Source organism: Octodon degus, unplaced genomic scaffold (genome assembly GCF_000260255.1).
Source record: "Octodon degus isolate 3935 unplaced genomic scaffold, OctDeg1.0 scaffold00347, whole genome shotgun sequence".
NCBI lineage: Eukaryota > Metazoa > Chordata > Mammalia > Rodentia > Octodontidae > Octodon > Octodon degus.
Window position 1 is genome coordinate 406,735 of NW_004524923.1, and position 13,011 is coordinate 419,745.

Consider the following 13,011-nt stretch of genomic DNA (forward strand, 5'->3'; position numbering starts at 1 on the left):
AAATCATCATCCTAATAAATTAGAGAATAATAGAAGTAAAAGCCTAAATTAGTGAAATAGAAGGGAAAACTAACATGTAACTAAATTCAAACTCTTGTCATATAAAGACACCTAAATATCTGTATATTTCTTGAGCAGGTTTAACTTTTTTTTCTTCTGTATTTTATTTATTTTATTTTCATAATTTTATTGAGAAACAAATAGCAATGAGACAGTTTCAAATCAAATTGGACAGTTTCAATAATTAACAAATTGCATACATTCTTCCTGGTGGTTAATTGCTGTACAAGATGCGGACATGATATTCTATTTACAAACACCATTAGAACAAATCCCTCTATTCATTAAGAGAATAACTATATATCTATCCTAACCACTTTGAATACACAGATACAAAATGGACATTCATCCGTATACCCTTTTTTGTTAAGTTCCGTTATTTGAATATTATAGGTGTGTAAACTCAGCAAAATATTCTAAAAGAGTCCAGTAGCCCATAATAGTATTGGGTCTTCTGCTTGACTGGCAATGTCAGAAATTGTTGACCTGAGTCCCGTATAGCTCAACATAACAGCATGGCTTTACTTCTTATATTTCGTTTTTATACTTTTCTGCTGGATGGTTAAGACCAAGGTAAAGCAGGACCTATGCAACAAGAGTTGTAGCTTTTGGGTCTGATTTATCCTGAGATCCTGTACCTCAGATTGTAGAACCTTTGTCAGTGTCAGCCATGTGGATGAGTCACGGCCATTTCTTGGCCAATGTGCTCTCTGTGAAAGCCTGAGAGAATGTTTTCTCTCCATGTGATTCTCCTTAGGCACACTCTACATCATCAATCACTTTCCTCTTTGGCCCCATAATCTCCTTGATCAGAAAATTTGGGACACTACTGAGTTACATGATGTAACAGTACAAGTTCTCATATGTCCTGAGTCTTAATTGACCTTGCAAGGCTAGGACCAAAAAGTTGACTTTCCTTGCAGCCCTCCTTTTTCTCTAATTTTGGTCTGCAAACTTAGGTTGTTAACCATCCAGAAGACACGCTTATTGTTATTACCTTACAACCTAGGCTGTTAAGCTTAACCTCACTATCTGTCTGAATATCAAACATCTTAGGCATAATAAGGAACAGGTATTTTTCATCAAGTATTGATATGTTGAACTTTAAGTCCCTATAGAATATGATAAAAAAATTAAAAATTAGAATACATTTTAAAAATAGGCATAAAGAATTATATACTTCTTATGTTTACACATAAGTCAAAAAAACTAACCATATACAACCTTGAAGCAGGAGAGTCCCACAATATTCCTTTTCCTGTCTCTTGCTTTCATTCAATAGCTGTATTTAGAGACTTCAGTAAGCTAGTTTTCTATAATGAATGGAATATATTGTCACAAGACACTCAAGGATATCAAAGATTTCAACAACACTGTAACCTAGGATTTTCACATCTATAGTCATAAGAAATATCAACATGAATATGCTACATTAAACTATAGACTAAACTTAGCAGCCATCTATAGAACATTCAGATCAACCTGTATATTCTGCTATATATTCTGCTCAAGTACACAAAGAACAATCTCTAGGATAGACAATATGCTAGACCATAAAACATGCTTCAAATAAATTTCCAAAGAATTGGAGCAATGCACAATCTTCTGTAACCACAATGATACAAAATTGGAAGTTAATGAAAGAAAGGTGAAGAAAATTAGGAACCAGGATATATTGTGTACAAGCACAAATTCCCCATGATGAATGTGATTGTTATGTATATCTAAATTGTACCAATAAACTTAATTTTAAACAAAGGAATTCAAAAATTTCACAAAGAAAAAATAATACAGTTCTAAAATAGTGGCGCAAAAGAAGTTACAGGAAAGGCAGAAGATACTTTCAGATGAATAAAAACAGACAACTTGCCAAAGCTTGCCAGATGCAGTGAAAAACAGTAAAGGGATTCTCTTTGAGACAGGGTCTCACTGTAATTCAGGCCTGTTTTGAATTCAGAACTCAGTGATTCTTCTGCTTCAGCCTCCTCAGTGTGGGATTACAGGAATGCACCACTACACCCGGCTAAAGGGATATAAGTGCCTATAATAAAAATGGAGAAAGGGCCAGGCAATGTAGTTCACAGGCATGATTCCAGCTACTTGGGAGACAGAAATAAGAAAATTGCAACATTCGAAGCCAGCGTGGGCAACTTGGTGAGACCCTATTTCAAAACAAAAGCTTAAAAAAGATGGGGCTGTCGCTTAGTGGTAGATGGTCCTTTGATTCCTCCCTAATAACTTGTAAAGAGAAAAAAAAAAAAGATGAAACACCATGACCAAGTAAGGTTTATCTGAAAAATACAAGACTTTTTTAGTATCTGGAAGTAAGTTAAAATTATGTTCTTTATCAGTGAAATAAAGGACAAGAACAACACAATCCTAATAGACACAGAAAATGTATTTGACAAAATTGAACACTCAAGATAACACTACTCAAGACACTAAGAACAGAAACTTCCTCAGCCTGATAAAGGACACCGTTACCATTATCCTTAATGGTGAAAGACAGAAAAATTACCCCCGTAGATCAGGAACAAGACAAGGATGTCTGTTCTTGCCACTTCTATTTAACATTCCCCTGAAGGTTCTAGACACTAAAACTATCTCTGCAAATGACATTATCATGCATGTAGTATATCCTAGCAAGTCACTGAAAATCTATCAGAACAAATATATCAGTTTAGCAAGTTTGCAGGATACAGAATCAACATAAGAAAATTAGTTGTATTTGTACACACTAGAATTGAACCATTTGAAGATAAAATTACAGTTGGGGAAATAGTGGTCTAAGCATCTGCCTGGCAAGTGGAAGGACCTGGGTTCGATCCCCAGTACTACGCTGGCCTTTCCCCTGGGCGTGCTGAGCCACCACAACTAGGCATGGTGTTGCATACCTGTAATCCCAGTACTGGGGAGGCTGAGACAGGAGGATCAGTATGAGTCCGAGCTTCATAGTAAGACCAGGTACCAAATTAAATAAAATATTTTAAGAAGAAAATAAAATTATGAAAACGATTCCACTCATAATAGCATCAATATGAATATCTTATGAATAAATGTTGCAAAAAAAGTATAAGGTTTGTACATTGAAAACTATAAAACATTGAATTAAAGAAGACCTAAATACAAAGTCATACACAGAAAAATAATCAATGTTCATGAATGGGAAAACTTAATATTCTATTATTTTTTATTCTTTTATTTTTTATTTATTTTTGTGGTACTGGAGGTCAAACTCAGGAACTTGGCTTGCTGGGGAGGTGCTTATACTGCTGAGCTATATCCTGTGCCCTGACTTAATATCCTAAAGATTGGTTAGCCCTCAGATTGCTTCGGAGGTTAAACACAATCTCAATCAAAATTGCATCTGACTTCATATAGAAATGCAAGCTACAATATTTAAATGGCAATGGAGTACCCATCTCTTAACAAAACTAAACAAAAAAGGGGATACAAAGAAAGGACCATTTTGTATCTGTATATACAAAATAGTGTAGATATACAGCTACTTTCTCTTAATTCAGTGGGAAGAAAGATTTGTACTAATAGTGTTTGGACAGGATATCATGTCTGCATCTCGTACTGTGAATAACCACTATGAAGACAACAATATGCAATGTATTAATTATTGTAACTGTCCTACTAACCTGTTTTGAAACTGCCTCATTGATATTTGTTCCTCAATAAAATTAATTTTTTTTAAAAAAGAAAGAAATGCAAGGAGCTCAAAATAGCAATCAAAGAAGAAAACAAATTTGGAGATATCACATTTCCTGATCTTAATACTTCCTGCAGCCCAACATTAAGTAAAACTATAGTACTCTGTAAAGATAGACAGATCAGTGGAATTCAATCAAGAGTCCAAAAATAAACTCATGTACCTATGGTCAATTGATTTTTAACAGTATTGTTAAGACCAAATAAATGAAGAAAGAATAATCTTTTCAATAAATAATGCTGAGACTACTGAATAATTATGCATAAAATAAAGAGATTGGAACTTGCCTTATAGCACATATAAAAATTAAAAATAGATGAAAATCTAAAAGTTAAAATTATAAATCTGTTAGAAGTCATATTTGTGACTTTGGATTAGGTAATTTTTCAGAAAAAAAATGGCACCCAAAGTACAAACAGCCAAAGAAAAAATTAAGTTAGACAAAGTTAAAAATTTCTGCACTATAAGCAATACCATCAACAAAGTAAATAACCAACCCACAGAATGGATGAAAATATTTGCAAATCATGTAGCTGATAAAGATCTTGAATTTAAAGTACATAAAGAACTCTTATAACTCAGTAATAAAGATAACCCAGTGTTTAAATGAACAAAGCAATAAGCACACAAAAGGGTGCCCAATATCATTTACCATCAGGGAAATGATAATCAAAACCACAATGAGATACTATTTCACACCCACAGAGATTTCTAGAATCAGCTATTGGCAAGAATGCAGACAAATTGGAAACCTCATACATTGCTGATGGGATGAGAAAAGAGTGCTAACTGCTTTGGCAAACAGTTTGGAAGATGTTTAGGAGGTTGAATAGATATAGAGATATCATATCACCCAATAATTCCACTCAGTTATGTCTACTCCATAGATATGAGAACAAATCTGCCAAAACTTGCACATAAGTGTTTGTAGAACAGTATGCATAACAGCCAAAAAGTGGGACAAAACCAAGTGTATATCAACTGCTGAGTGACTAAATAAAATATCCGTATAACAAAATATTATTTAGCCGTAAAAAGGAGTAATTGCTGACACATACTACAACACAGGTGAATCTTGAAAACATTATGCTAAATAAAAGAAGCTAGTTAGCGAAAAGGACATACGTACATTATTCTGTTTAGATCAGGTGTTCTGTAGGCAAATCTATAGAGAAAATGGAGATTAGTGGTTGTGTAGAACTTTGGAGAACGGGAATAGAATTGTGAGCTGATAGGCTTGAGATTTGCTTTTGTGGTAATGAAAATGTTCTAATATTGATAGTGATGTTAATTATGTCAACTCTGAATATGCCAAAAAACATTAAATCATACTTTTAAGTGAGTGATTTCTATAGATGACTTATATTTCAATAAAACTTTAAAAAACAGAAAAGAGACGTATCTATAAAGTAATAACAAGTTTACATGGTACAGGAATGTGTAATTCCCTTTGGCAAGAATATTTTGTTCACTTATGTATTCCCATTGGCTAGAAGTGATTAGCATAGAACAATTACTCAGTGTTGATAAAATGATTTTATTGATAACAAACTCAAAACTACCCTTTATAAAAAATAGGAAGTCAGGGTAGCCTCAACAGTTATTCCATGCTTTCAAATTAAGGGGAAGTCAGAGGAAACATAGTTTGAAATAATAAATTTGATTTTAAAAAATTATCTTTGGTACAGAGTCCTAAAAGATAATACATAGGGTAAACCAAATTCAAAGAAGATGGTGTGCTAGACTTAGTACTTACAGAAGGGTCTTGCACAAATGTAACTGCAATCACAGGAGTAATGAGGTCATGGAGATGAAGAATATATAGAAAAAGAAGAGAACCTCTTTATTCATATATGAGAATGAAAGCAATGGAATTTATAAGGCTGAAAAAGAATCGGGATGCTGTGGGAAAGTCACTGGGGATACTAATGATGGTGAGAGAAGCTGATGAAGATCAGGACTGTAAAAAGCCCACTGGATTTAATAAGTGGGAGATTTCAGTACAGTGGTAAGAACTATTTGCAAGGGGCTTATGGAATGAGCAGTAATGACGAGTGAAAGCACTAAATGCAGATCTCAACTTCAGGAAGATTGGTGGTGAGAAAAGTGCTAGGTTTGCTTTTCACTGGACTAGTTTAATCTGGCTACATTTCTTTAATTCTCTTGATCAGTCATCAACACACATCATACTTTAGTAGAAAGGTACGGTACAGTGTTTGTACTCTCTAGTGCTCTCTGTAAGAGTAGTAATCAGATCATATCCATCTCAGTATGCCACAAACGTCGCACAGTGCCTAGTGTGTAAATGGGCTAAAGGAAATGAATTGTTCTAGTATGCCGGCAAAGACATGACTAAACTGGCTCACTATGTGTCTGCATTAAATGAGGAGCAAGTGAATCCCTTAGGAGCTTAATGGAGTAGTAAAATAGGGATGGGGCTAGATCAATGCAGTAAATGTGTGTTCAGTTGAAATAGGCAGTATTCCACCACATTTCTTGTCTTCTTGATCTTTAATTTCTGAGAACAGGATATACCTGTATTCAGTAATAAATGGTTTCATTCAGGAGGGAAAATATTTTACTGGCATATTATCTTAATTTATAGGTAGTTGGCTATATGATAGGCTTCCTCCATTGTGCAAGCCACTGTATTTTAACATGGATGGACCATAGGTTTGAGGGAGGAAAAGAATATTGGTCGGGTAACCTGAGTCCTGGCTTTATCAATAGCTGTCTATGTAGAAGACAGTTCATTAGATGATCTTTAAAGTTCCTTCTGTGGTATTGTCAATAACTAATTTAAGACAGAGACTTTAAGAATTTAGCTACAGAACAGTGAACTGAACAAGGAAATCATATTGCCTTTACTGAAAAACATGATTTTAGACGTATCAGTTCTTAAGTCTGATAGGAAAATTGAAGGCAGCTCACTATATTGTATTTAGCCCTACGTATTGATGCTATCTTGAAAGACTTTTAGATATAAGGGGTTTTTTTTTAGCTAGCTGCACAGCAATTAAGATTTAACTTTTTTTCTTATTAGGACCGTAAGAGGCAATATGAGCTGCTCAAACTTGAAAGAAATTTCCAGAAGCAGTCCAATGTACTCAGACGTAAAACGGAGGAGGTAGGTAATAAAATCTAGTCTGCTAGGTCAAAAGTCTTGTCATCTTCAGATTAAAATGCTATCAATATTCTGTGAAATCTGGGATATCAATCTTGACCAATAATTCCAAAATCTTGATCTCTGTATGTTATAAACTGAAAAGCTAAAGGCGTCATGGGAAATGGTGCCTTTGAAATAAGAATTCTTTTTCTGATTATTTTTCATTCCAAAAAACCCAGAGTAATATTGATATGTAACATTTCCAGGCATTTTTATATGCTGAACATCCTTTCAATGTGTTTCTCCCCTATGCTTTAAAGTAGTAACTATTCACTGGTACTATATCCGTAGAGACTTGTAAATCTGGTTCTGTTTCTTTTTCTACTAATATGCTGTGAAGTTAGAATGTTCTTATTACCCATCATTCAACATAACTGTGTGCCTTTTTATTTAGGCAGCAGCTGCCAACAAGCGTCTCAAGGATGCTCTCCAAAAGCAACGTGAGGTCGCAGATAAGCGGAAGGAGATGCAGAGCCGTGGAATGGAAGGTGCTGCAGCTCGAGTAAAGGTACAGATAGTTTAAACTGCCATTTCGCTTATGTGCATTGGAGATAGGAAGAAGTTAGAAATAGCTTTCTTTTGGTTTAGAAGTAAGCACTTCAAAATTTGAAGTTCTACCTCAAAGCCTTGTTTCCTAAAATGTTTGCCTTCTTTTGCCCTTTCTCTGCCTTTTTTATTCTGTGAGGAACCCCAGCCAAATACCATATTGAAGAATAATCTTCCCCATTCCTTCTGTTAACCCATAGTGCCAATCTCTAGAAACACTCTCACAGTACACCAGAAATAATGCTTTTCCTATTCTATAGGTATTGTTTAATTGAGACAAGTCGATGCCTGAAATTAACCATCCCATGAGTAAAGCTACTATTTAAAAAAAAACCCTCACATACAGGTATAATGGACTCTCAAGTCATGACCAGCCTTACCTATGGGTTATGACTGGTATTTTAAGTTTAACTTAGAACCAAAGTCTTGAGTTATAACCTGAATGCTGGCCACTTGTATGGTTATAAACAAAGACTTGCAATGCCAGAAAGCATATATAAGCATCGGTCAGCCCAGATGTGAGTGTTTGTGGATGTGAGTTCCATCAGTGCATTATATAATCATTACTGCTATTAAAATGGCCTCCAAAAACACTAGGAAAAACAGCTAAGGAAGGAAGGGAAAGTAAAGGTGAACAGAATCAAAAAGGAAGAAATTATGGAGAAATGTGAAAGTGGCATTCATGTGACCAGTCTTGCTGACATGCACGCGTGTCAAAATCCTCCATCTAGACAATCTTACAGAGAAAAGATTTGTGGTGTTGCTAACGGTGCTGCTTATATTACTAAATCATGATTCATATTGTTAGATGAGGCAGAAAGACCGTTCTTGGTGTGGATGAAGGAAAGGCAGGTAGCAGGTTATAGCCTGTCTGATTATAATTTATGAAAAGGGTAGGGCGGTAAACGCAGATCTCATGAAGGAAACTTCATCAATGAGTGACGATGGTGAAACATTTCCTACCAGTGTGGGGTGGTTTCACAACTTTAAAGCAAGAAATGGCATTTGCACCATAACTAAGCATGTTGAAGCTGCCAGTGCTAATAAAAGGGCTGCTGAAAATTATATATAATACTTTGAAATGATGGCTTTTGCTCTCATCAAGTTTTCAACTGTGATGAAACTGGCCTTTTCTGGCAGAAAATGCACAGGACAGCATACATTACTCAGCAAGAGAAGAAAACGCCAGGCCACAAACCCATGAGCGACAGGCTAACCACACTGCTGTGTGCCAGTGTGAGTGGTGACCTCAAGATAAAGCCTGTCTTGGTTTATCACTGAGACTCCTAGAGTGTTCAGCACATACAAAGCCCTGAAGAACAGGTAGGGGTCGTGTGGAGACCCAGTGCACAAGCCTGGAGAACCAGGGTATTTTTTCTGGAGTGGATCAGAGAGGCTTTCTGTCCTACTGTTAAGAAATATCTGAAGGACAAAAGGTTACCAACCAGGCCTCTCCTCATCGTGGACAATGACCGTGCCCACCCATGAGATTTGGAAGAAGAACTGGGTGAAGAACTCTCATGACTCTCTTTCTGCCACGTGATAGATTCCTCTACTGTGGCCTATGGACCAGCAGGTATACACATACCACACACACACACATACTGAAGCTATACACCAAGAAACTGTTCCTAAAGTGCTTCTAGGTGGTCCCAAATATAGACTTAACCCTTACAGAGTGCTGGAAGGATCACTACAACATCCTTTCCAGTGTAGGGTTAATTGATACCTGCTTGGAAGAAAGGCAGATCCTATACATAAAAACATATAGGACAGACTATGAAGGCTGTGCAGAGAAGCCTGAGCCTTCAGTTGACCCTGTGGTTGGTGGCAGTGTCACCATAGCAGAGTCCACAGGCTTGCGGGTAGACAGTGGTGAGGAACTGGTGGAGGAATACTCAGAGAAGCTGTCTACAGAGGAACTTCAGCAACTTTTAGCCAAGCAATAGACAATGGTGCTGAGGAGCTTTCTGAAGAGGAGGGGAGTACCAACAATCAGTGCAGCAAAGTTCTTCTGAAATAAGGAAATCTGAAGCATTGGGCAGAGCTACAAATATTTGTAGGGAAGACCCACCCAGACAGAAAGTCAGTCGTTGCACTTACTTGCCTCATGACAATGTCATGTCATACTACAGAACAGTGTCAAAGAAAAGACAGAGACAACCTTAGCCCAGGTTTCAGTTCTGAGACTGAGTGAGCCAGAAGCAGGTCCTAGCGGGCTACAGATTTTCCCAAGGAGAAAAAGGAGCCAAATTCCTGACATTCTTATGGGAAAGGACTCTCATTCCAAATAGTAGCCAGCTTCCGCTTCATCCTCCCTTTGCGCAAGCCACAGATGTCAACTTGAAAGGTGAGTGCACTATGAAATTGTTCCTGGTAAGCTTGCACATTTTAGTTAGTTAGTTTTTCATTTTGTGTGTGTTTTATTACATTTCTGAGACAGGATCTCACTGTGTAATTCAGACTGTCCTTGAACTCAACCATAGCTGAGGCTAGCCTCAAACTTGCAGTGCTCTTCATGCCTCAGCCTTCCCAGTGCTGGGATTACAAGCATGCAGCCCCACAGCCAGCTGGCATTTTATAACTTCTTGATGAATACACTAGGAAAATTATTTACATTTCTGGCAAATTATGTATATATACATCCCTTTTTGTTATGAATTACTTAAGGGGTGCTTTGGGAGGTTTCAGAGACAGTTATGGGTATTTCCATTATTTTTTATGGGAAAAAGTCTTGACCTACAGCTAACTTGTGTTACTACCATCCCTTTCCAACAAATTGAGTCTGTAAGTCAAGGGTCCACTGTATCTTTATAAATATGCATAATCATTTCACTTGGATAAATAGCTAGGAGTAAGACTACTAGGTCATGTGGTAAGTGACATTATAAGACACCACCAATCCACCTGCTCAGTTCTGGTATATAGAAATACAATTGATTTGTGTATATTTTATCTTGACATACCAGTCTACTAGCTTTTTTGCAGGTTCCTTGGAGTTTTGCATGTAGAAATCATACCACCTATAAATACAGTTTTATTTTTTCCTTTCTAATTTATATATCTTTTAACTTTTTAACCTGCCCTATTGTATCAGCTAAGACCTTCAGGATGATATTTAAATAGGACTAGAAAGAGTAGACATTTCCCTGTTCTTAATCATAAAAGGAAAGTATCCAGTCTCTCACCATTATTATGTTCACTGCAGGTTTTTCATAGATGCCCTTTATCAAGTTTAGGAAATTCTTATCTATTATCAATTTGATGTACGTTTTATCATGAATGGATATTAAATTAGAGACTTTTCTGTCTCTAAGTTGTTGATTTGGTGAATTACTTTGAACAATGCTCAAGTGTGGAGCCAGTCTTGCTTTCCTTGATTAAACTCAATATTGAACACTTTATTATAAAACAGACTTTTCCTTAGGTGATTTTTGCCCAACTGTAAACTAACATAAGTGTTTTGGGCACATTTAAGAAAGACAAGTCTAAGCTAGCTATGATGTTTAGTAGATTAGATAGATTAAATGTATTTTCAGTTTAGGATATTTTCCAAATGCTCTGCATTTGCGGAAATGTAAGCCCTTTATAAGTTGAGGAACATTTATATGTAAAATAAAGTTTTTGTTGAAAATGTTTGCATCTGTGTTTATGAAGAATATTGGCCTATAATTTTCCTATATTCTTTTTGGTTTTAGTCTCAAGATAATCTTGGCCTCATAGATTGAGTTAAAAACTAGTTCCTTCCAGTCAGTTGTCAAGAAAATTTTGTATACAGTCAATATTATTTCTTTCTTAAAAGTTTAATAAAAATCACCAACAAAGTCATCTGGCCTGAAGAGATTTGGTTTGCTTGTTTGTTTTTATTTTGGGGGGGAAGAATGTTAACAAAAGTTCAACTTTAAAAATTGATGTAAGAGGGGGCCGGGGAGATGGCTCAGTGGAATAAGTGCTTCCCTGGCAAGTGCAAGGGCCTGAATTCTGCCAAAAATCCCCGGTTCTGCCAAAAAAAAAAAAAATTGGTGTAAGAGACTGGGCATAGTGGCACACGCCTTTAATCCCAGCTCTTGGGAGGCTGTAAACAGGCATATCACTACAAGTCCAATCTAGTAGTGAGACCCTGAACACCCTGTAGACCCTTCCCTAAAAATACACACACACACACACACACACACACAAATTAAAATTGATGTAAGTGTAGGGAAAATAGCTTGGCAGTCAAAGCGCCTGCTTGACAAGCACAAGGACCCAGGTTTGATCCCTGGTACCACATGCCCTGCTGGCCCCAGAACCAGGAGTGGTGGCGCACACCTATAATCTCAGCACTGGGGAGGCTGAAGACAGGAGGATCACTATGAGTCCAAGCTGCACAGCGAGACGTTGTACCAAATAAGTAAATAAATACTTTTTTAAAATTGATATCAGTGCTGGGTGTGGTGGTGCATGTCTATAATTCAAGCTACTCAGGAGTCTGAATGAAGATCTCAAATTCCAGGCCAGCCAGGGCAACTTAGCAAAACTCTGTCTTAAAAAGGTCTGGGAATGTAGCTCTGTAGTAGAGCACTTGCTACCATGTGTGAGATCCTGTTTCAGCCCTCAGTACCACAAAAAATCTATACTGGTGCCAGCACTCTCATTTCTGATATTTTCTTGTTTTTGCCATTTTTTCTGAGGTTTATCAACCAACTCATTCTGGTAAATGGTTAAAATCATAAATTTTATGTTATATATGTTTTATCACAATAAAACATTTTTAAAATTGATCTCATTAGTTTCCACTGCAATCTTTATGGTTTCCTCACTTCTGCTTAGTTTGGATTTAATTTGCTCTTAATTTCTTGGGGCAATCCTACCAACCCTCATTGATTTACAATCTTTGTTGTTTTCTAGTGTAGATATTTAGTGCTTGAAATGTTGCTTTAAATACTTTTATTAAAACACCCCACACATTTTGGTGCTTATTTTTATATGGTATCAAAAATCAAACTCAAGACCTTGTGCTTGCCAGGCAGGTCCTACAGTGCTGAGCTATATCACTGGCCCACGTTTTGGTAATATATTTTAATTTTCCAAAATATATTCTGATTTTCCCATTGATTTGTTCTTTGACCTATGAGTTATTTAGAAGATTATGTACTTTTCAAATATTTGGAGATTTTTCCAAGCATCTTTTTGTTACTGATTGCTAGCTTTATTCCCTCATGGTCAGAGAACATAGTTGTCTGAATTGAATCTTTTTGAACTCACTGTAACTAATTTTATGACCCAGGATGTAGTCGATCTTGGTAAATGTTCTATGTGTACTTGAGAAGCATTTGTATTCTCTTGTAGAGAGCATTCTGTAAATGTCAATCATATTGACTTAATTGATTGTGCTGTATTCCTGACATATCCTGACTGGTTTTCTGCACACTTGTCCTCTCAAATATTAAGGGGAAAATGTTCAAATCTCTAACAATAATTTTGAATTTGTCTATTTTTCATTGTAGTTCTGCTTTTACTTAATATGTTTTGGAGCTCT

General features: G+C 36.3%; 1 protein-coding gene across 1 annotated transcript in view; it reads left to right on the forward strand.

The window, feature by feature from the left end:
* Window positions 1-13,011, forward strand: part of Kif4a (kinesin family member 4A) — a 144,183-nt gene that overhangs the window by 109,993 nt on the left and 21,179 nt on the right. Inside the window, exons 19-20 of the mRNA XM_004648026.2 lie at window positions 6,822-6,905; window positions 7,339-7,452. Of these exons, the coding sequence (XP_004648083.1) occupies window positions 6,822-6,905; window positions 7,339-7,452 (198 nt within the window). The remainder of the gene's footprint in view (window positions 1-6,821; window positions 6,906-7,338; window positions 7,453-13,011) is intronic.